The sequence below is a fragment of the Onychomys torridus genome, chromosome 12, assembly GCF_903995425.1.
Source record: "Onychomys torridus chromosome 12, mOncTor1.1, whole genome shotgun sequence".
Taxonomy (NCBI): domain Eukaryota; kingdom Metazoa; phylum Chordata; class Mammalia; order Rodentia; family Cricetidae; genus Onychomys; species Onychomys torridus.
In genome coordinates, this window is record NC_050454.1 from 54612499 (window position 1) to 54636920 (window position 24422).

A 24422-nucleotide genomic window follows, 5' to 3' on the forward strand; every position below is an offset into this window, starting at 1 on the left:
TCGAGGCCAGGCTGGGCTACCAAATGAGATCCAGGAAAGGCACAAAGCTACACAGAGAAACCCTGTCTCGAAAAACCTAAAAAAAGAAAAAAGTAAAAAAAAAAGTAAAAAAAAAGAAATTGAGTGCACAGTGCACAGACTCGTAAGGACTCTTTTAATCTAATAACATGCTATACTTTCCCATTAATTTAGATTTTAATTTCTTAATGGAATATTATTGATAGATCTTGGTATGTCATTTATTAGAGTTGATTTTTTGGTATTATTCTAGATGGCATTTTTATTTAGGTTTGTATTTTAATTGTTCCTTGGTAGATAGATTAATTGATTTTTGCATAACCTTTGTCCAGTGACCTTGCTAAATACTCACTGGTTCTAGAACTTTGCTATTTCTAATAGGTTTCTACTTTATGACCTTCTTTGTATGTTTGTTTTCTGTCTTTCTCTGTCTCTCTGTGTGTGTGTGTGTGTGTGTGTGTGTGTGTGTGTGTGTGTGTGTGTGTGTGTGTGTGTGTGTGTGTGTGTGTGTGTGTGTGTGTGTGTGTGTGTGTGTGTGTGTGTGCGTGTGTGTGTGTGTGTGTGTGTGTGTGTGTGTGTGTGTGTGTGTGTGTGTGTGTGTGTGTGTGTGTGCGCGCGCTTGTGTGTTCGGAGTTTTGTTTTTTTCCTTGTTGTTTAAGTGCGCTCTCTGGAGTCTCTGGGGAAAACATATTGACTCGGCATTCTTGCGTTGTTGATTCTATGTGGGAAAGGTTTTGTCCTGAACTAAGCATGATCTTTGCCAGAATCCTTTTGAAAGGTTATTTCTAAGGTTGAAAACATTTTCTTCAATCACTAGTTTGTGAATATTTTGGTCAAACTCTGTGGTCAACCGTTTGTGTTTCTGGACATACCACAGCCTAACCACACTACCATTAATGAATTATTTGGTTATCTATTCGAGTTCCTATAGAGCATTCTGATTCTTTGTTGTGAAATTCCTGGGTTTTTTTTTTTTTTTTTTTGGTTTGTTTTTTTACATTTTCACTCTGATGTGAAGAAGTTCTTGTAGTCATAGTTTTCTGTTTTAATAACAAAATAATACCAAGGAAATTGAAAGCAGGAAAGGTCTGCACTGGCCCCTGCAGTCCATGGTTGGTTGGCCCCGTTGCGCTGGCCTTGAGGACATCATGGTGGAGTGCCTGTCATAGGCAGCTACGCAGATTATGGTGGCCAGGAAGTGAAGAAGAAAGAGAGGAAGGAGTGAGGTCCGTTTCCAGGGCGTCTCCACCCACAGTCTGGCTTCTGCTTGGCCGTGCCTCTTTCTTTCACCTCCTTCTTCCTCTCCCTCTTCTTCCTCCTCCTCCCTTCTCCTTTCTCCTCCTTCTTCCTTTTTTGTATTTTGAGAAGGGTCTCTCTACATAGTGGTAGCTCCTGGAACTCACTCGGTTGACCAGGCTGGCTGCTGGTCTAGAACCCTCAAAGATCTGCCTGCTTTTGCCTCCTAGTTCTGGGATTAAAGGCCTGTGCCAGTATGCCCTGGCATTGAGCCTTTCTATTAGCCTCCTGACCCCTTGTATTCTCTTTATAGTGAACATTTAGAAATCAAAGTTTTTCGGCAGTTGTTTGCTCAGTATGAATCACTGAAACAGAAAAAGGCATAGCTATTGGATAGGACGTCTGTGAACCTGTAAAGTAAGTGTGTGTGTGTGTGTGTGTGTGTGTGTGTGTGTGTGAGAGAGAGAGAGAGAGAGAGAGAGAGAGAGAGAGAAATATTCTTATGTGCTATACAGAAGATTTAGCTGTTAATAAAGCATACCTGTTCTGTTCTGTGTCTAAAATTTCATCTTTCTGCTTCCTACTTTGTGGTTTCCATCTTTGAGAGATTATGTATTTTACAGTTCATGCTCATTGCTACCAAGTTTGTATATTCACATCAGTTCTGGATTCTGGTTAGTTGCCTACTTTTCTGCATAAATACACAGTCACTGGTCAGTATCACATCTGTCTTTTCATTTATTCTTTGTTTTATGCAGATTGAGAAATAAATAACACAAAAAGCTTGTCAGGAAGTGAGGCTAGGGAGCAGAGGCCTGCCTGGGCTACAGAGTTACTTCAAGAGCAGCCTGGACCACTGAGGGAGACTCTGTCTCAAACATTGAAAAAAGGTGCCCCAGTGATGACTCACTTGGTCCAGAGTACTGGCTGCTCTTCAGAGAACCTGGCTTCAGTTCTCACACCTGCCTGGCCATCTCCTAACTTAGTCCCACAGGATCCAGTTTCATTTTCTGGCCTCTGAAGGCACCAAATACACATGCGCTGCACAGACATGCATGCAGACAGAATACCCATGCACATAAAACAAGTAAAATTTAAAATATTAAAAAAGAACTGAAGATGTAATTTAATGGTAAAACAAAAACAAAAACTTGCCTGTCATGTGTAAGGCCCTGGGTTCAATTCCCAGCACCCCTTCCACCCAAAACAACAAAAAAAGAAGGAGGAGTTTGGAAGAGTGGAAGAGGCGTTTTCTAGGAACCTCAAGCCTTTCCGATTTCCTCCTTTTTGTCTGCAGTTCTTCTGGAATAGCCACCATTTCAGTCACTGTAACAAATAATGGACAAGGGATCCTGGGAATGGCTCAGGCATGCTGTAGGACCCGCAGCCACCAGGGGAGGCTGTTCTGTGGTTGGGGCTGCACAGCACTTCCGCAGAAGTTAAACAGCCATGCCTCCAATGAACCCGGAGTTCACCGATTGATTGCCCTAGGCTGTCTGACTGGCCATCCTATGGATTCTCTTGGTCCACCTCCCCAGTACTGGGTTACAGGCCCAGGCCACTGCATCACTCCTTCTGAGTGGGTACTGAACATCCACGCTTAGGTCTTCATGCTTGGGCAGCAGCAAGCTTTAGGCACTGCGCCATCTCTGTAGTGCCTAAAGCATGTTTATTTCACTGATACAAGGGACTTTAATTTTACACTGTAAATGAATTATGAAAATGTAATTCCTAAATTAGAGATATATAACATTGTAATTGGATAAAAGAACTATATCAGCACCAAGAACAAGCTAAACACGTATTTTACTTAAACCGCAGATATGGAAGTTAAAATACATGACTTGATTCTCAAAATTTTACCTATGTGTTTTCTAGAATGTAGGTGCTCTAATTTAAAATCAGACCGTCTTCTACAAGGTTCTGCCAGTTTGGTTTTTGGAACTGAATATGTATGATGTTCCCATAGAAACCATGTTTGTTCCTGTAGGTTTTTTTATTTGGCCCCCAAATATGCTTAATTCTGTAGGCACTTAGGTTATAGTGCTGCGTAATAACATTCATTGGGAGAATTGAAGTGACAGTTTTTTCTTGTGATTATTTTATCTGCCATTTAATAGGGGTGGAGAACTCATGAAATGGTGTGGGCAGATTGCAGATAGGACTGAAGGACTGGGTGGCGGGTGCAGATAAGAATTCTTGGGTGAAGGATGGACTAGCTGTATTCATTACACTTTGCTAGCAGTTTCCTATAGATCAACTCATGTTTTTTTTTTCCCTGAGTTACACAACTACTTGCTTAACATGTTTATGGCTTTTTAAAAATGCCCCCCACCTTTTTTTTTTAAAGTAAGAGGGTTAAATGTAGAACTGCTGGCATTTCGAGGGTTAAATGGATATGGTGGAGAACAAGAGGACACACTGTCCGATTTCTATGGAGAGGCATGGCCTGTTTAACTTCTGCTGAAGTGCTCTGTGCAGCCCCAACCAGAGGACAGCCTTGCATGGTGGCTTCGGGTCCTACAGCATGCCTGAGCCATTCTGAGGATCCCTTGCCCATTATTTAAGTGACTGAAATGGTGGCTATTCCAGAACAATTGCAGACAAAACCGGTTCAACTAAGAAATCACCCATACCGTGATTGACTTGCAAATACTTGGAAAAAAACAACAACCTTGCAAATGGCCATATTCAAGTCGGACTGACTGGAAGCTCTCCCCAGCAGCCAATACATTTACATAACCAGGGGCTTTTCAACAGGGTAGACTCGAATTGAGGATGGAACTGTGAACCAACATTTCCTTGTTTTACCTCTGTGGTCTTCACCACTTCTGCTTTGGAATGAGCTAATTTATGAGTTGTTTTTGATTAAATAAAGGCTTTGAAAAGTTTCATGTGCCCCGGTTTAAGCTTTTAGCACTTATAAATATGATTGATAGTACCTAAATCAGAAAGTGAAATGTTTGAAATTCTGGAGAAAGTAGAAGATGATGGAGGAAGATTTCTTACCAAGTGAGCTTTGGTTTCTGTGTTCGAGAATCTAAGAGTTAGAAACCTTGCTTCGTATTTCGTTAGACTCTCTTTCCTGGGGGAGTGCAAACCTGTGAACTAGAGTTCATCCTTGCAAACTCTGCTATATTAATTTTAATTAATATTCTTATATAATTTAAATATATTCTAATTAAATAAAATAAATTCAATTAATTTGAATATGTGTTCATATTAACCATGCTATATTAATAGTAACATTGATTGAGCCCTTGTGTGCCAAACATTGAGTGAACTAGGTGCCAGGAGTACAGTAATGATTGAAATAATCCTTCTTTTAGTTGGACTTTTTATCTGGTGATTAGTCTTTCTCTATTATATTAGAATTTATGTAAATCTGAAGAAAAATCATAACTTTGGTAGATAATGAAAGCACACAAATCTTTGCATTAGAAAAGAGAATGACATTCTGCAGATTCCCAGTGATGGAGAGAAGGGAACCAATGTACAAGTTAGGGCTAAACACAGAGGTGGAGACCCCAGCATGCACTCTTTACCCAGTGTTAGCATTTTAAAGGGGCACTGAATAAAGACTTATACTCAAAGAGAAGCTATAGATTATTTTATTTGAAGGGAATGGAGATTAAAATAACATATTATAAAAAAGCCTCAGGAAATGAAGATTTTTCTTTTCTTTTTTGTTCCTTCTGTGGCCAATGAGAGGAAGGTTTGCTGTTTAGAAAGTGGTATGCCAAAGACTGCTTTGGTAGCGACCAGGTTCCTCTGGCTTAGCCTTCCTTTGGCTTTCTCACACTTCCCCAGAATCCAGATGTTTTTAGCCTCCCCACTCCTCCACTACTTCCTCCCTTCTCCCCTTCCTTCCTTCCTTCCTTCCTTCCTTCTCTCCCTTCCCCCCTCCCTCCCTCCCTTCCTTCTTTCCTTCCTTTTTTTTTCCCCTGTGCTAAATATGAGTCTTTACTGGCCCTGGCTAATAGAGGAGGATGAAGTGGGAGGAGTGGGTGGAACCAATTTTAGGCTGCCATTGCTTCATGGCCTTGGAGATGATTGGAGAACTCACCCAGGTAGTGACCGATCATCTCTGGCTTGATTTCCACTTGGCTGTAGGTCTTGCCAGTACACACCCACCATCCTGCCTTCCATCTCTGGCAGGATCATCCTGTCTCTCAGGTGGATCTTCACCACCTCAGGCTCCTCCATGGTGGCTCCTTATTGGTGAAATTATTAAGGCCACTCCATGTAGTTAAAAGGGAGGTTTATTTTGTGGGGTAACTTACAAATGAAAGGGTAAGTTGCAGGGTCTGGCAAAGGTATAGCGCAGTCCGGCGGTGTTCTGGAGAACTCTGCTTGGTCTACCTCCAGCATCCAGGGTCCCGGAACCAAGAGAGAGACGTCCTCTCGATCCTTGGTCTTCAGTTTCCTCCCTCAGCCCTGCCTTGTGGGCGTGACCATTACCGGAAGCCTCAGTGGGGGTTGGAACTTCCAGGCCAATGCTGGGGTGGCTCTCCACTACAGCTCCTCCTTCTTGGCCTTTCTCAGGCCCTTGAGTATAGTGAGTGCTGCTTCTTTCACAAGCCACAGTTCAGGTGCCAGCTCTGGATGTCGTGGTACAACTGCATCAGCTGCTCACAGGACATGCCCAGCAGCTGATCGAGGTCCGTGCTGTGGTAGGTGAACCTGGGAACGGTCGGCTTCTTCATCTGTTCCACTTCAGACATTTTGCCTGCTTCTTGGAAAAGGAATTGTTCCTCCATGTTCTCTTTAATCCTGTGTAGCCCTTGCTGTCCTTCAACTTGAAATTCTCTTAGCCTCTTGAGTGCTAGGATCAGAGACCTGTGCTACCATGCCTAACCATCTTTAGTCCCTTACTGAGTCTTCATCAACCAGAGAAGACTGAAATCTGAAATCGGCAAACACACCTGGGAAGACTGTCGTCATGTGGTACCTTTTTCAGTCTCACAGACAATCATTTACAAACCATTCTTTTATCGAAGCCACCTTTGACACCTTGAAGTGCTCGTGGGAGGGTTCTGGGGAAATCTCCTTTGCCCTTGCAGAGGCCATGTTATGCATCTGAAACTCTTGCAGTGAATTCTTAGTTACTATGAGAAACTGAAACAGCAGTTTGCCGTTATCAGGCAGCTGTTTTGTTGGGGGGCAATACACACGGGGCTCCTCCCTCTAACTAGCAGTAGTGGAATGAGTAATCCTGATGGTAACAGGCAGCTTAGGGGGGTCTGCCGCTATTGCCTAGCCCATAGGCCTCTGAGGTTTGAGTCTTCTTGCTACTAGAAAATCGGAAGACTTTGGTTCCTAGTGGTCATTTTAATATTTGAGGGGACAGAGACCTTTGAGGTCCTTTCTTTTGTACTCAACAGAATTTAATTTTGGAAATGGAGGAGGAGGACCAGTGGCAGGCTTAGGAGTCATTGAACCGTTAGTCCATTGTTTTTCCTTCTTGTAGTTAGTAATGTTTTAGTTTTCATTTTTTCACATTGTTAGTGAATGAGTTGAGAAAATCTGGAAGAGACAGGAGCTGTGGAACTTAGAAGACCTGTTTGTTTTCCTGTCTGCATGTGCTGATCTCTTGAAGAGACTTCAGGGTGCTTCAGTGAGAATAGCTTCTGGGGGAGTGGAGCACACACTAGGATTAGGAACTGGCAGCATTTAGAAAACAGTATTTTGTGTAACAAGGGCATGCTAAACAGTTTACTCCCAGCCCCCTCACCCCCCACAACTAGAGATCCCCACTCTTTCATTCTCAACAGTTATACTGATGTTAAATATGGTGTCTCTAAGTCACTGGTGAGCTGATGGGGCCCTCCTGCTCTGCCTGTGTGGAACTGAGCTGTGAAGAGAGACTTCTAGTGTTAGCTGGCCCTTGAGTCCCCAAGGCCCGGGGACAGGACTGGTACTCTATGCCCTGAGAACTAGGCCTTATTGGAGTAGGCTTTAGAACCAGAGGTCTTTGACTTTAAACATGCAGCTTGGAGGCTTGCACCTGTGGTTTAGCGGCCAGTGGCTCCTCCAGAATTTGGCGGCTGCTGTAATCCTTCGTTTTCAGCAGCAGTGAGTGGAAAGAGCAGACACCAGAAGGCAGTGCCTGCTAGCGTGTTAACTCCCGGTGGGCTGTGTATGGTGGGACCTCAGTTCCTAAAGAGGCTAGTGCTACAGAGCTAGGACCTCTCGTGCTGGGACATTTGGATCTCCGTTGCAGGTCGTGTTACAGCTCTCAAGCCTAGGGTGCTGGATTCTTGGCTCCTGAGGCTTCTCTCTCTCTCTCTCTCTCTCTCTCTCTCTCTCTCAGGCTGCATTGCAGTTTGTCTTTGGCTCTTTTGCTCACTTGGGTTCTGTCCCTGCCTGCTTTCTGGAACTCTGCAGGTGACCTTTTGTGGCTGCCGCCACCTTGCGCTAGCCCTTCAGTTTACTTTACTGAGAAAAAGAGAAAAACTCCTAGGAGGAATCCTGCCCAGGGAGAAGCCTCTTACGTGTGGTCTCTAGTCACAGCAGCTGGCAGCACCAGAGAAGGACTACGTCAAAAAAAAAAAAAAAAAAAAAAAAAATGAATCCAGTACCCTAGTGGTTATCTGCAGGTGTAGCACGGTGTCTGCACCACTCATGATGCTGTCCTTCAGGCAAGTGAAAGTTGTTGTTGGTGTGAAGCAAGCCTGCCTGTGGTCCCTTTCTGGTTTGGATGCAAAAGGCCGCAGGGGGTCACCGGAGTCAACTGGGCTGGTTTGGCTGAGAGTACTGCCCCAGCGCTGGTTCAGACTGGGATGCTCGTAACTGGAGCAGGTCTTCAACTGTGGCTGTGCTGGTCCTCTGCAGCTGTTGATGTGAACTTGGCGTGATTGTGGAATGTCCAGAAGAGCTGGGCCGCTCTGAGCTTTTCTGCTTGGTCGCTGGGAACCAGGTCTCCTGGCTGATGGTTCTTCAGGCTGAAAACTGCTAAGGGGGGGGGGCCTCCACCAGTCTGTTCTCTTTGATAGTTTGACTCATTCAAAGAGCACTAAATGGCTATTTAATCATAAATAGTAAAGCTCAAAACAGAGCTGGCAATTCTAAGAGCACACACCGACACTGAGTAAGAGTTAAGAGTGTCCGCTGCTGTTTCACTCAGGCTCCAGTGTTCCGTAGGTGGAGTCCAGTGATCTTGTCATTTCTTACTGACACATTGAAACGGCCAGCATTGCGTAGTCAGCTACAGAGATAAAGGATAGGTGTTGAAGTTGCCCTTGCTTCCTTATCCTTGAAGTGCTGTATTCTGCAGTAGAAGAGAAGGATGCCATTAACAAGGAAGAGGATGAAGGCCTGTGTGCATTGGGCATCCGTGCTTATTGATTTTTGTGGCATTCACAAACCACTGAATCTTTTGAATTCTGTCGTCACCTTTTGCTGTGGATATCGCTCTGTGTAAATAAAATTCTGATTGGCCAATGGCCAGGCAGGAAGGATAGTGTAGGCGGGACAAGAGAGAAGAGAATTCTGGGAAGTAGAAGGCTGGGGAGAGACACTACCAGCTGCCGCCATGAGAAGCAACATGTAAAGACACTGGTAAGCCACAAGCCATGTGGCAAAGTATAGATAAACAGAAATGGGTTAATTTAAGATAGAAGAAGTAGATAACAAGAAGCCTGCCACAGCCATACAGTTTCTAAACAATGTAAGTTTCTGTGTGCTTTCTTGGTTGGGTCTGAGCGACTGTGGGACTGGTGGGTAAGAGAGATTTGTCCTGACTGGGTCAGGCAGGAAAATCTAACTACAACCTTTGGCCCTCCAGTGGGAACAAGTAGAACCTGCTGCCATCACCTAAGAAATCCATCCAAAGGAGGCCCTTGGAACTCAACAACGGGCTTCAGACATAGGGATCGGAGTGAGTCCACCTTGCATCTGAACTTTCTAGAGGAGAGATCCTTATGCAGTAGCTTGTAGTGATGATGAGAGTGTATCAAACCACAGGTCTGGTAGGTGGGAAGTGTCTTAGACACTTAGACACAAGACACCCAACAGCATACAAGGAAGGACGGGTTGGTTTTGGCTCACAGCTTTGGGGTACACAGTTCATCATGGCAGAGGAGGTATGCTAAGAGGAACAAGAGTTGATTTGTCACTTTGTGTCCACAGTCAGGAAGTAGAGAAAATAACGTGACCCAGCTTCCTCACATTCCTTACTTCATTCCAGGACACTAGCCCGTGGAAGGGTGCTGCCCATTTAGGGTGAGTCTTTCCAATTCAGTTAACTTAATCTGGAAAATCTCTCCCAGGCACCCCAGATTTTGTTTCCATGGTGATTCTAAATCCAGTGAGGCTCACAGACAAGATTAATCGTCACAGGAAGAGGAAGGTGCAAACCTTACCAGACAAACCAGAATCCTAATCACACCAGAAAAAGCAGCAATATAGACGTGGTGGCAGGAGATGGGTGATGAGCACAAAGCTAATGACAGAGGGGACACCTTGGCCTGTCAGGTGGCTTCTCTTGCGGTTTTCTCCATGGCTTCCCTCCCCATCTCTTGTCAGTTTAGCTAAAAAATTGTCTCTAGCTTTTCTCCCACTCACTTCCCCTTCCCCAATTTGCCATCAACTTATTTCCTCTTTTGTTCATTTTCAGTCAAAATTGTGAAAACAAATCATTGTGGAATTTTGGTAGTGTACCAGACTGACTTCTCATAAAAAAACAAAACACATGATCATATGTGGCAAAATTCCAAAGCCTCTCCTTCTCTCCATACGTTTCTCCACATTTCTTATTGAACCCTGTATCAGGCAGCTATTGCCATAAAAATCACCTTAGGATTTGGTTGCATACCAGGAAATTGTCGGCATGTTCGATCATTTACTGGTGAGCCGCCGAGTGGTTCTTTTCCACATCTGCCTCGTGTGTGTGTGTGTGTGTGTGTGTGTGTGTGTGTGTGTGTGTGTGTGTGTGTTTGGGGGTGGGTGGGATTAAGTGCCCACATCCTCCATTGAGGATTCTGTAGAACTGTTAGAGGCAATTCCAACCCTAGACCTCACCCCATTCTGCTTGCATACAGTTCTCCATTGTGCCATTGATAAGTGTCCATCTTCTGTGCTACAGGGAAATATGTCTTTAAGAAAAGGAACAAAGAGTAGCATTCATGTGTTTACGTATTATTTGGTATATTACCATTCTAGCAGGTTTTCATGCTAGTCCAGGGAGGTTGAATAGCACCTAGCTAACCTTCTTTCCTTGCTGGTGTCTCCCAAAGACAGTGTCCTTCCACTCAGCCAAACAAACAAAAGCCGAGCCACTCCAAACCTTCCTATTCCTTCTAGTGCATCTCTCTCTTTGAGATGCCCTCTCATGCTCTATGTTTACTTTCTGTTAACTAGTTGCTAACTCAGCCTCCTGACCCAAGGTTCATTTTATTTAACGCAAATGCAAACTCAGGGTTCACAGTGTGATGATTTGGGTCAATGGTCTTTCTTCCCCATCTTAGGGATTAACAGGTCTTTCTGGACCAAGTCTCTGGTGGGGTCTTGGCTTTTAGATTGTTATATATACATTAGGTTGTCTTGTCAATGTTAATGTTTGACAACTGCTGTCTTGGTTCAAGGACATTTGGATTCTTTCACTTATTCCAGGATTGTGAAGGTTAACCATGAACATTTCTACTAAAAATGAATTTCCCTGGGATATTCAGTAATTTTTCTGAGATTCATGATTGAATAATTTGCCAGTGAGGAAAATACTGCTTATGTAAAGAAAAGGTTGAGATTGCAGGAGCAGTACTTTGCAAATGTACATTGCAAAAAGTCCTGTGCTATTTTCTTAGCATGTTATATTCACTATACTAAGCGTTACATTAGAAAAAAGAAATTTCTGTATAATACGTTTATATATCTTTAACTTCTAATCCTGGCTATTGATTTCATTCAGTTTTATTGCTGTTTTTCTCAATGCAAATCAACCAAAGAGTTGATAGATTTAAAGAGAATACTCTTTTCTTATTTCAGCCTATAAATTGGTAGTTTGATTCTTTCATTGAGCTGTAGGTACTTCCTGGTGCTTTCTTTACTTTCCTGTTGTATTTTAATATTTATTGTATTATTAGATAACCTTGTCATCTTAGCTACTTAATACAGTTTTTAGGGAAATAAAGTTCCCAGATGACGTGGGGGATCCACTCAGTGTCTGGTCTAATGCTTCTTCTCTTCATTGCTTTATCTCTTTTCTTTAAGAGCGTTAATATATCTTTGATTTCACTTTTTAAGTGGCTTTTACCTTCTGAAAACTAGTTTCCCAACTCCTCTCAAGGTGTGAGTGGCTTGAAACTTTATTCTGCACAGTGAGGCCTTAAGTGGAAGTCTTAAAGTTTTTGAAGAAGCCTGGGCCCTTTGCTCTAGGCTAGTTTTTCTAGAATTTTAATGGATGTTACACATGGGGATACTAATGGAAAGAACTTTCATGGTGTTTTTTTTCCCTTTGAGCCATTTGAAAATCAGTTGTGGACATCTTATACTGTCACTTAAACTATTCTGGTGTATCCCTAAGGAAAAAGATGTTCTCCTACTATAATACAAGTCAGGAATGTGATACTCATTAATGTCATCCACTGAGAACTGTCACCGATGCGTCTCCATTCATTTCCACGGACACTCCGCAGAGCATGCAGTAGTGTTGGCCAGCCTCTCTGGCTGCATCGTATGGCAATACCTCTGGATTTCCCTTTCAGCAGAGACTCACTCTTCGTCTTTGGTGCTAGAGGTGTCTTAACAGAAGATAGAACAATTCCTTTGCCCTGTATTACTTGTTTGAGGCTGTCTGGTCATTCTTCAAGATTCGATTGAGGTGTTGTAGTTGTGACATACTGTTACCAGTAAAATGTTAGCTTTGCTTTCCTGGCTACTGTGGACTGCCAGATTGCCCATTACAGAGTAGCTTTTTCTCTGTATACTCTGTAGTTTGAAACTTTGAAGATAGTCCTTTTCTCAGCTAACCTTTACCCAGTAGTTTAAATGTCCCTCAAGATTCCCAGGTGAGCTGGTACTGAGTTAAGGGTAAGCCATTTTGAAGTAATATTTCAAAAGACCTATATTATTCTGGGGACTAAGCTTGTTTTCCATCTTACATATTCTATACTTTTATTTTAAGAAATCAAATACAGGGCTGGAGAGATGGCTCAGAGGTTAAGAGCACTGGCTGCTCTTCCAAAGGTCCTGAGTTCAATTCCCAGCAACCACATGGTGGCTCACAGCCATCGGTAATGAGATCTGGTGCCCTCTTCTGACCTACAAGGATGCATGCAGGAAGAACACTGTATACATAATAAATAAATAAATCTTAAAGAAATCAAATGCAAAGGCACGCAGTGGGATTGTTAATAGGAGACATTGGAAGCTTCGGTAAGGGAGTCCTGTTGTGCTGTTTGGGTTATGAGATTCGCTGGAGTAGTCAGCTGTAAAGAGGAGGGAGGGAAATGGGTCAAGCCAGTTCAGTTTAAGATCTTTATGACAGATTGGAGAATCAGATGATTTTCTGTTCCTCGACTGGATCTTAGGACTCTTGGATGTATTTACTGGTTTAGTGCACAGGCTGTGAAATGCAGATCTCCTAAACATCCCATTTCTCCTCAGACTTACACCGCAAACCAATTGTTCTGTTTCTTGCTGAGATATCATCTGAGGAGATGAAGGTAGGATGAAAACAGTCAGGCTGCTTGGGAAATAATGTAGAAGTTGAGTATAGAATATGAGAATAGAGAAAGGATTCCCTGATGTGTAGCATCTTTGGTGAGAGAGAGTGGTGTTTTTTTCTTCTGTATCTTTCAAATTCTACTTTGTCTCTCCTCTTTCTTTTTTTTTCTCTTTTTTTAAAAATAAAATATTTTCTTTTTTAAAATGTCCATTGTTCCTAATATAATAATTCTGATTTTTTTCTGCCCTCCAGCACCAGCAGACATTTTTGAATCAACTGAGAGAAATAACTGGGATTAATGATACCCAGATACTGCAGCAAGCCCTGAAGGTATGGCCTTTGGTTATAGCTTAAATCTGTGGTATATTTTTGTCTCTGTTGTGTACTGTTTTAAAAGCTGAGTCTCTTAGTTAAGGCATACGATAACAGTGGAGAGAGAGGAAAGCACTTTCTGATCAAGCAAGAGTCTCATTGCATGTGCTGCAATTCTAAGCATGACCATTTTCAGTAATTTGATGTTTCATGATACCTTGGAGTGATGCATAACCTCTCTATAGTGTCGACTTTTCTTGCAGATCAGTAGGACATAATCCTAGTGTTGAATAATAGTAATAACAGCACTAACATTATTATGTTATGTGTTTTCAGATAAGTGGGGCTCAGTGGGTGGGTTAGAATAAGAGGTGAATTCAGGAGTATCTCAAAGTAGAGAATCAGTAGAGTCTAAAGCTGACATCATTCCTAGCCTTCAGCTAATCATACCTTAAGGATTTTCAACCTCAGATTTCAGTAATATGTACAACAAATCCTATGTGTCCTTTTGGTTGCAGCCTAGACACACCCTCCTTTTTTCACGGAGGTGCTGAGATGAGTCAAGTCCCATGGATAGTTCAGAGTGAGAGTGATCAAGTGAATGGAGTATTTGCTTGAAATAGAACTGTATTTCAGCTTGTCTGTGTGTAACATATTTATCACTGTAGTCACACATAGCTCCTGAGCTTCTGTAACTTAATTAGGGGGGAAGAAGTTGAAATGGCCCCTGATTCTGAGCCAGAGCGTCTTTATTTCTAGAAATAATTCACTTTTTAAAAATGATTGTAACAAAAATCATCAATGATAGTGCTAACAAGTGTTTACTAAGGCCCAGACAGTTTGGACCAGGCAGTGTTCCTTATGTGAATTTGCTAATTTATTATTATATTTCCAAGAGATCAATACTTCCATTCCCCATTTCAAAGATGAGGAAATAGAGATGTTAAGTAAGCCACCCCTCATCACATACAGCAGTCTGTGGGAGAGTTGGGATGGAGGAGGCAGCAGCCATTCGAAGGTGCCCGAATAAGGCTGTGTCCACAGCTTTGCTGGGAGCTTTGCTTTGTCTCACTTGCCAGAAGAAAACTGATGAAACACTGTTACTGAGGGTGTGAATCCAGAGCTGTACATGCTGTTGTTAGAGGAAGCGAGGGTGCAGCCTCAGTTCTTAGGAGCCTGACATTTAGATGGTTGCCAGTATTTCTTTCTTTCTGATAAATACATGACTAACCCACTCCAAGTCTATTTTCAGACAGTGCCAGGAGATCCCAGAGGATGAGGCTGTAGCCCTTCTCTTTGCCATTGGAAATTGGGAGGGAACCCTCTCCATTTTTTAAATTTGGGAAATATAGGTCAAATTAAGGCTTGTCCACATTGCTTTGGTGTAAGTGGCTTTTGTTCTTCACAAACTTTCATTTCAATTTTAGTGATAGAGTAAATAGGACACTCAAACCCTAACTGATGGCCTGTATGAATTTTTAAGATGTTTAGTAATGAGTTGATTCTCTTAGCAACATACCAACAAGTCCTGTGCCTTGGGAACCACAGTCAGTGATATTACGATCTGTAATTGGAAAATGCTGTTAGTTACTTTTCTTAACCCTGTGGCCAAATTCCCTACAAAAACAACTGGGGAGGGCTGGAGAGATGACTCAGTGGTGAGAAGTCTTGCTGCTCTTGTGGAGGACTGGCTTTTGGTTCACAGCACCCACATCAGTTGGCCTTCAAACCATTTGTCACTCCAGCTCTAGCGGGTCTGACTCCCTCTTGTGGCCTCTGCAGGCACTGCACTCATGTACACATTCACACACATACACAGACATACACATGCCACAACACATACACATCATTTTTAAAAAGCCACTTAGAGGAGGAGGGATTTGGTTTGGTTCATGGTGGGGATGTCAAGGCAACAGGAGCTTGAGGCTGCACACTCCGATCTTGGCAGAGCAGACAGCAGAGTTGGGAAAAGAGGGGCTGAGTTATGAGTAAGTCCCTCTGTGCAGAGGTCTCTTTTCTCACTCAGCCTAGCTCCCTAGGAAGTTAAACAACTTCTCGAACGGTTGCCATCAGTTGGGTACTAGTATTCAAACACAGGAGCTTGAGAAGAACATTTTATATCTAAACCATAACAAGAATCTATACTTAGCCATAGGAACTAAATGGCCGCCAAGTTGTAAGATTCCCGCTGTGTTTGGGATTTCATTATATGAAGCAGGGCATTCAAAACACTTAGCACATTCTAGACACCTAGTAAATGCTTTGTCAACGTTAGCTGTCATCACTGCAGTCCATTTTATGAGCAATGTGCTTATCTGACAGTGGCCGATTGTAGACGTGCATCTTGGATGAGTCACTTAAGAGTCTCACAGTGGGCACAAAGGATGCACACTTTAAAGCTGTGTGGCCCTCCTAGGCACCCTCTCCTTAACTCACTGCCAGAATGAGATTTGGGGCAGGTTTTTTGGTTCTTCTTTTTCTTGGTGTGTTGATCATTTTGCAATGATCTTGCTTGCTGTATCATGTCTTACCCCTCCAGTATTAGCAGTGATATGAGACTACTGCTCCCATTTTCTTTTTAATACACAGCCAATGCAAACTTTTTAAAGTGAATGTCAATACGGTGTCCACAGTGCTCTACTGGCTTTCTGCTTAAACTGCCAGGCCTTCTGCACCCTGGCTGCTGCTATGGAGATGACTTGGCTAACAGCTGAGTTGATTGTGCTGTCTCAGTTAGCTGTCCTGAGCTCCTATTACATTTTACTTATCAGCAGCCTCTTCGGGGATCGAAAGATAAAACTGAGCAAGCCTCCTCTTACTGCTTTTCGGCCTTCCATTACTTCTGAATGAACGTTGGCATATTTTGGTTAGCTGTGCTTTCGATGAGCACTGGCGTGTGTGTGTGTGTGTGTGTGTGTGTGTGTGTGTGTGTGTGTGTGCCTGGCAGTTCTCTCTGCCTCTCCACACGGTCAAGCTCCAATTCTTGTGCTGTCCCAAGAATTCTTGACATTTTGTTTAAGTCTCTTCTAGGTGTGTGTATCCAGTATTCATGTTAAAGGAGCTATATTTTAACTACTCACTTTTCACTCTTATGGCAAAACCCAGAGAAAAAATTCTTGATTACTCATCTGTTTAAAATTAGAAGTTCATTGTTGGATTTTTCTAAATGGATAAGAAAGTAATAGGAAATTAAGAAAATAGAGAATTGATTTATCTTTGTAATAGAAGTTTTAGTAGTGAATATCAAATAGTGAATATTATTTTAAGAGAATTTACTTATAATTGTAGTAGAAGTTTTAGTAATGAATATCAAATAATGAATATAGTTTTAAGAAATGATTATTGAGATAGAGTTTATGGGTAGTAAGTTTTTACTATTTAGTTAGAATTGCATTAAAATAAGTTCAAATCAAAATGATTTTTGCTACAAAATATTACAGAAAAATAACATACATTTTGTGTGATTGGATGCCACTACTTCAAAATCATTGGCTCTTCCCTTCTTGATATTTGAAGGACAGTAATGGAAACTTGGAGTTAGCAGTGGCTTTCCTCACTGCCAAGAATGCCAAGACCCCCCCACAGGAGGAGACGTCCTATTACCAGACGACACTTCCGGGCAATGAGAGATACATCAGTGTAGGAAGCCAAGCGGATGCAAGTAAGTTTTCCTTAGTGTTTCATAGGCATGGATTGAAATGTTTTCCTGATACTGTGTTAATTTTACCCATTACACAGATGTGAAGTACAAACAAAAAAAGTAATGAATGTAAACGTTTATTAGTGACATTTTTCTAGAGTAAAGGCAAACAATTGAAGTTATATATCCTTTTATGAGGATCTCATATAGAATACATGGGCTTAAAATATAAAACATCTGTGTGAATTATAGTCACAAGAAGTCTAGACTTTTAAATGTACAATCATTTGTCAATTTCAACTTTCAGTAGAAGCTGAGTATTGCTTTGAGGGTGTAAGTTTGTAAGTTTATTGTACTATAACACACACACACACACACACACAATCACCCCCCCCCCCTAAAATAAAACACCTGGGAGAGATAGAGACACCATGCACTCTCATTTGTACTTTAAGTGAAGATATATGAGAGATTTACACTCTCCCTGCACACTTAAGTCAGAATATATGAGAGATTTTGCCCAAGGCCCTAGCTTATCATTCACATGTGGCTATTCTATGGAGCACTCAGAATTTTTCACTGTATACTGATATCCTCAATGTACTAGCATGGTTTAATAACTGGGATACAAGAGATGTTATTAAAGTGTATGTTTGGCCATGGTTTTAGTCTTAAGCACCTTGAAATACCAAACTAGTATATATAAAACATAAGCACTTATTTTTACATATAGATTTTAGTATAGATCTGAGGCATGAGATCACAAACATGTTTGAGGAGCATTTATGGTTTCTTCCTGTGGATGTGAAAATTAGGAAAAAGTAGGGAGAGCCATTTCCCTTTCCCTTGTCAGGCAGGTAGAAGTGCTGCTTGCATGAGATGGACCTTCTTGCTTCAGTCAAGTTCAGGGTAACTGAGGTCTGCCCAGTCTTCACTTCTCAGCCCCAGTTTCTCCTGTTTTCTCCCTTACTTTATGCTCTGACAGTAATACAGAATGAGCCCAAGTTCCCAACACCCAGTGCCTCTTACTTCCTCAGAGTTTACCTTACTGTTCTTTTGGTCACGAAGCGTCTCTCACCTTCCCCTTTGTAGTCTTAGGTTATTTTGGTCTTGGGTTAGCTTAGCAGCTGCATGCTGGAAACCATTCTCTCTGCCCTCTTGCTTCCAGCATCCAGAGTGCCATTAAGGACTGCCATTTGGAAATCATTTGGTTGAACACTGATGCTACTCAGTTTTGCACAGAAAAATCTCCGAGACTAATGAAAGGGGATAAGAAAGAAGTTGAGAAATGTTTTGATGTTGGAAGAAGCTGGGAGGAAGGGAAGGGTTCTCAGGATAGGAAGGATGTGTGTTTGAGAATGACATCCAGCTCTATGGTGAAAAAAGGAACTAATTACATCATAGTTTTTTTTAAAAAAAGAAAAGAGAAGGAAGAAAGCCAAGTGTAGTTTTTACCGAAACCAAATATTTCGAGATGCAAACTGGCAAATAGTCCAGTTTTGTGCTCTAGTTGGAGAGGTCAGATTTTAGAAGGTCACTTGTGAGCTCTTGCTGTTAGTGATATGCTTCTGATGCAAAGATCAGTGGACAGAGGGAGAAAAATGGAACTGAGAGGCTGTCGTAATGGAAGACACATTTGCTGTGCAGGAAGAGAAAATAGTGCTTAAGCCGAGTGATAGCACCTGCTCAAGACCAGTGAGAATGCTAGCGGACCCCAGTGGCGACTTGAATAGGGGCCCTTGGAAAGAGCCCAGCCCACGTTCAGAAGACAGATGTCTCACGATATCCCCCACCCCCACCTGTGTGTGTGTGTGTGTGTAGCTCTAGAAAAATATCCTATAACTTTACTTTTCACTTGGAGTAAAGGGTTGATAATTGAAGTTTCTGGTTGTATCTCAGCCAATTGTCATTTTGAGTGCCCAGTTGGCTTCTGTGGTTTCATTATAAAATGTGCTGTCCTGAGCTGGAGGCTCACTGGGTAGTGTGTCCATTAGCTAGACCAGTGGTCGGTCATTGAGACACAGATGTGTTGAAATTTAATGGAGTGCTTGCATAATGACCCTTTTGGTCACACTTAATGCTGTTACTTTGGGTTGCAGGAGCTATATCCTGTCTGTAAAGTTACTGAAAGCATAGCAGCTGTTAGGAGATAGTCCTGATGGAATAAGCTTAGCAAGCCTGTGGCGAGAAGTAAAGAGACCCACATTCAGTCGATTATTGAAAAATACCTTTGACTGTGCAGATGCTGTTGAGAAACGAAGGAATTTTTGTGTATTTTCGGTTTGTATGGGCTGTAAACTTGTGCATGGAAGGAAAGATGCAGTTGTTACAAATGAGTGTGTAAGTAAGTGCAGACTTGCTCACCGAACTGAGTGCAGAAGGAATAACAGTGGCAGAATTCTCGGGATGTGGAATTTTTCCAGGGATTGATGTGAATGAAATGTTTCACTTTTGAGCACGTTCTCAATTTTATTTGAAGTACACTGGTATTTGAAACTCCCCCAAATATGGCAAAGTTTTATTTTCAATAAATGATTACTTTCTTTTCCTCAGCCAAAGCTTGAGGGTAAATAAAACCATGCTCTCAGCCTGTCAGCTGCTGGTTTCAGTGCTGGCAACAATCTATCCTCTGACCTGAAAAACTGATATACTAACTATACCACTGCAGTTATGGAAGCTGGGCAAATAACTATTTGTACCCCAGTGTCTCTTTTAGAGAAAAAGAAACCACAGTACTTTCTAAAAGTCCTACATGGATTGAATTTTCAGTCATGCATCTTCTGACTACGAAAGGCAATCGGAAGTTATGCCACTCGATATGAAGAACATTGATACTTGTGCCCCTTTGTGTAATATTGAAGAACTAATTATTCTTTCAATACCTTTAATATGAAAGCCATCTCGTATTTCTAGTCTTGCCTTTTATTTTTGAGAGAAGTTACAAGGAAACTTTACTCAGAACTTTGGTGTTACTGTTCCGGGTGCCCTTTTATAATATTCTCTACTGTAATTTAATGCCATATTGCATTCTAGGAAGAGGCTCAAATTATTTGCAATATATTTCCAAAAATGCTAGACCTTTTCCTAACTTGTATAATCCAGACCATGTTAGATAGCAAATTTTCAAAAGAAAATTTTTCTCTTAAGTTTGGAATGAAGCTGTATGAGATTTTTTTCTTTTTATAGATATTTCTATTTTATAATTAATTTAATTTTACATGTCAGCCACGGATTCCCCTGTCCTCCCTTCTCCCACCCCCCAGACTCCCCCCCAATCTACCCCCCATTCCCACCTCCTCTAAGGCAAGGTCTCCCGTGGGGAGTCAGCCCAGCCTGGTAGATTCAGTTGAGGCAGGTCCAGTCCCCTCCTCCCTGCACCAAGGCTGAGCAAAGTGTCTCAGCACTGTATGAGATATTTTCAGTTAAAAAAATTAATGAATGTTAGGGGTAGGGAGACAAGTGAGTAAAAGCACTTGCTGTACAAATATGAGGGTCTGCATTGAAATCCTCCGAATCCACATAGAAAGCCTCTGTGTAACTCGGTGCTGTTGGGGGCAGAGACAAGAAGATCACTGATTCTTGCTGGTTTCCAGGCTAGATCTAGATTTAATGACAGACCCTGTCTCACGGGAATACTGTGGGGTGTAACTGGGCAGGATACTGACATGAATCTATGGCTTTCCACACACACATCAGCCCCTATTACATATACAACTAAATTGGACTAGATTACAGTGCATAATATTGACTATTGCAATTGTAATTGAGTCAAAAGAAAAACTATGATATTTTTGGGTCTTGGCACACACTATCCTAGCCATGACTATACATAGTTCTGCCCAATTTGAAATTTAAAAGGAATATTTTTATACCACGACTATTAAATTGTTTTACAGGACAAAAACAGTATATGTCCACCAGAGCAAGATGCACTACAGGTGATCAATCAAAATATGGATCAAAAGATAAGAGGGATTTGGGTAGGTAATCATAACATAGAAAGTAATACAGCGTTATTAAGCTTTAGAAAACCTGGTTAATACATTGACATGAGTACTAACTGAGTAGTAGTTCTTCAAACATTTGAATCACAGCAGGTGCCTAGCTTCCACAAACCTGAATCGCATTCAAAATGAGAAAGCTTTGAGGTTCCATCCTAGAATTTGGATAATGGCTAGATTGTTTGGTCAGGGTGATTTAAGGTGGTGATCAGTACAGTCTTTCTGTTCTCATGTCTAAGGATTTTATCAATGGACTCTTACCTTTTTCCATTCCTTACACTTATTAAAAACTAATTGTAGGTAGAAAAGAAAACAATTCAATGAAAGTTAAAACTCTGTCTAGAAATTTTTAATACATGAAACTATTTTGGTCATTCATAAATAGCCAAAGTTAAGCTTAGAAATAGGTTAGAACAGTGTGGTGATGTGTAGCTGGTTCCATGCATTAGGATAGAACAGTGTGGTGATGTGCAGCTGGTTCCATGCATTAGGTTGGAACAATGTAGAGATGTGCAGTTGGTTCCATGCATTAGGTTAGAACAGTGTGGAGATGTGCAGCTGTTCCATGCATTAGGTTAGAACAATGTGGTTGGTGATTGCAGCTGGTTCCATGCATTAAATTAGAACAATGTGGTTGGTGATGTGCAGCTGGTTCCATGCATTAGGTTATAACAGTGTGGCAATGTGCAGCTGGTTCCATGCATTAGGTTGGAACAATGTGGAGATGTGCAGCTGGTTCCATGCATTAGGTTATAAAAGTGTGGAGATGTGTAGCTGGTTCCATGCATTAGGTTGGAACAATGTGGAGATGTGCAGCTGGTTCCATGCATTAGGTTATAAAAGTGTGGAGATGTTCAGCTGGTTCCATGCATTAGGTTAGAACAGTGTGGCAATGTGCAGCTGGTTCCATGCATTAGGTAAAACAGTGTGGAGATGTGCAACTGATTCCATGCATTAGGTTAGAACAGTGTGGTGATGTGTAGCTGGTTCCATGCATTAGGTTAGTACAGTGTGGAGATGTGCAGCTGGTTCCATGCATTAGGTTAGGACAATGTGGAGATGTGCAACTGGTTCCATGCATTAGTTTAGAACAATGTAGTTGATGTGCAGCTGGTTCCATGCATTAGGATAGAACAATGTGGAGATGTGCAGCTGATTCCATGCATTAGGTAGAACAATGTGGAGATGTGCAGCTGATTCCATGCATTAGGTAGAACAATGTGGACATGTGCACCTGGTTCCATGCATTAAGGTGCTTCAAGCCGGTTAGTCATGTTCTAGAAGAGGTGGACCATGGGAAGGCCTGTATAATTTTTTAAGTTTATTTCATTCCTTTTCAAATGGAGCTTATATTTCCTAGGCTGGTGTTGTACTCAAGGCCTGTTTCTGTTTTTGTGCTGAAGATTTCCTGAGTTTTAGGAGAGAATGATAGCCATGGGCTATGTCTATCTTGTAATTGTTGACTAACATGGAATATTTACTTCAATATTTTCACCATCTCAGCTGAAAGACAGAAAACAAGGGAGAGTTTTTGAAAGACTCCTCAAATACTTTCATTTTCTTCCTTATGGATGCTACCATTTTGAATTTAATAGCTGTTATTAAAATCGGAAGTATGTATGGCATAGCTAAACTGTTCATTATAGTTGCCAGTAATCAAAATTAATGTTAAATAATGTTGAAATTTATAATATCTCATATCATAGAAAGTGCTGTTCATACAGTACAGTTTAGAGACTGTGTGTTCAGCAGTCAGAAAAACAGAATAGTAGTATTACTATGTGGATATTAGTAATATATAGTATTACTAATAAGTCCGAGTAGGGAAGAAGTAGAGAGTGGAGAAGGCACTTTACAGATGTATGTCTATTTATATGAAAGTAGTTTTAAAATGTGGTGCCTGATCTGTCCTCTTTGTAGAAATTGGGAACATATACTTACATACTACTGTTGTCACTATACATAGCCCACTTCTACAAAGTATGTTTCCTATTTGGGTATTAACTTTGAGTTGTTTTGGAACATAAATATTGATTTATCAATGCTTTTAGGACCTTTGCAAGCCATTGGAAGATAGTCTGCTTTTGCTCAAGGAGGACAGTGCAGAAGAATAATGCTGAGTTCTCAGAAGTTCACAAAGAACAGAAGGGTTGGGCCAACGTGGTGCCATGGGTGTGGCTCTGCTTGGGAATAGCAATTACTATTTTAGGTCCTGTCCTCAGAGAATGCTTTTTGGGTGAGGCCACACTTGAACGAATACCTGAGGGAAGTGAGGAAGGAGTCACAGGGCTGTGTGAGAGAAATGAACTCCAGGCCCAGCTGAGACTGGATTGTGCTTGGCTCATGAGACCAGCAGTGAGACTGGAAGCCTGTGAGGCTGACTTGGGAGGCTCAGTGTTTGGGTCCCTCTGGTCTGCAGTTCCTAGTGAGTGCCCATCCTTTGCTTCGTAGGTTGCTTTTCACTGAAAGCAAGCCATGTTTTCAGTGTGCAGTGCTGGTTTTGCATTCCTACGTGTTACGTCAACTTCATCTTGTCCTGGGACCTGTCCTTCCTCTGACTCCACAAATTCCTTTGCTCTTCCCTCTCGGTATCGGTATCTTCTTGTTCAATATTTTATCTCTCAACTCTCCACACTGAGTTTTTCCTGCTTTTGACTTATTGGTGACAAATATAAAATTAGTTCATTAAACAAAACACATCATTTCCCTGGACTTAGCTTCATGTAGATAAAGAAATAATGAAAGAACTTCATTTTACCTTTTCAAAATAAAATCTTTACATTGTCATTCAACTAGATTTTGGGTTAAATGATGCATTTGTAAAAAAAACCACACACATTAAAAACTTGTGTTTTCATGGATAAGTGAATCATAAACTATGCAAGCACTGAAGGTGTGTGTAAAAACCAATAGGATGCATGATGCCTGTGTTTGGGAGTTCAAGAAACATTTAGTATCAGTTCTTGGAGAGCAAACCTTTAGAAAGATGAGTGTCATGTGCTGTATTTCTGACTTTATAGGAATTTATTTTGATTTGGACAGTCTTAAAAATGTGGATAACTGCTTAGATGATCACGTGGTTTACTTAAGTGGTGCTCAAGCAGCCTGTCTATTTAGCACCTTTGAACTGTTCTCACAGTGAGACGACAGGGAAGGTAGGTAACAAAGACATTGTCAGTGTTTTCTCAAAGTCTTGCTGTGGCACAGATACAAATATATAACATGCTGCTATATGGATGGAATTTCTACCAAGGCTATTTTGATTTTAAACTTACTTCTGCAATTACCAATTGTTTATAGCCAAATTAATTCTCAGCTCTTTTCAATAAACACACAGAAAATGCTACTTTTATTATACAACTGGTAACATTTGTTGTTTTACCAATTCCTGAAAAAGAAATTCTGCAAGGCCTAAAGCTGGGTTTTTGAGCTGATTTTCAGTATATGCCCGAATCCCACAGAGATAAGCTCTTACGCCACTGAAGGAATGGGTTTGCTAGCCAGAGGAGTGCAAGCAGGCACAAAAAGAGCAAGCTTCCTTTTTCCATGA

At 41.5% G+C, this 24422-nt stretch overlaps 1 protein-coding gene and 1 pseudogene across 3 annotated transcripts in view; one reads left to right on the forward strand and one right to left on the reverse strand.

Moving 5' to 3' along the window:
- Positions 1-24422, forward strand: part of Usp25 (ubiquitin specific peptidase 25) — a 105814-nt gene that overhangs the window by 8416 nt on the left and 72976 nt on the right. For all 3 annotated transcript variants that reach the window (XM_036203560.1, XM_036203558.1, XM_036203559.1), the window contains exons 2-3: positions 13172-13249; positions 16748-16892. In XM_036203560.1, the coding sequence (XP_036059453.1) occupies positions 13172-13249; positions 16748-16892 (223 nt within the window). The remainder of the gene's footprint in view (positions 1-13171; positions 13250-16747; positions 16893-24422) is intronic.
- LOC118594212 lies at positions 5231-5978 on the reverse strand (annotated as a pseudogene).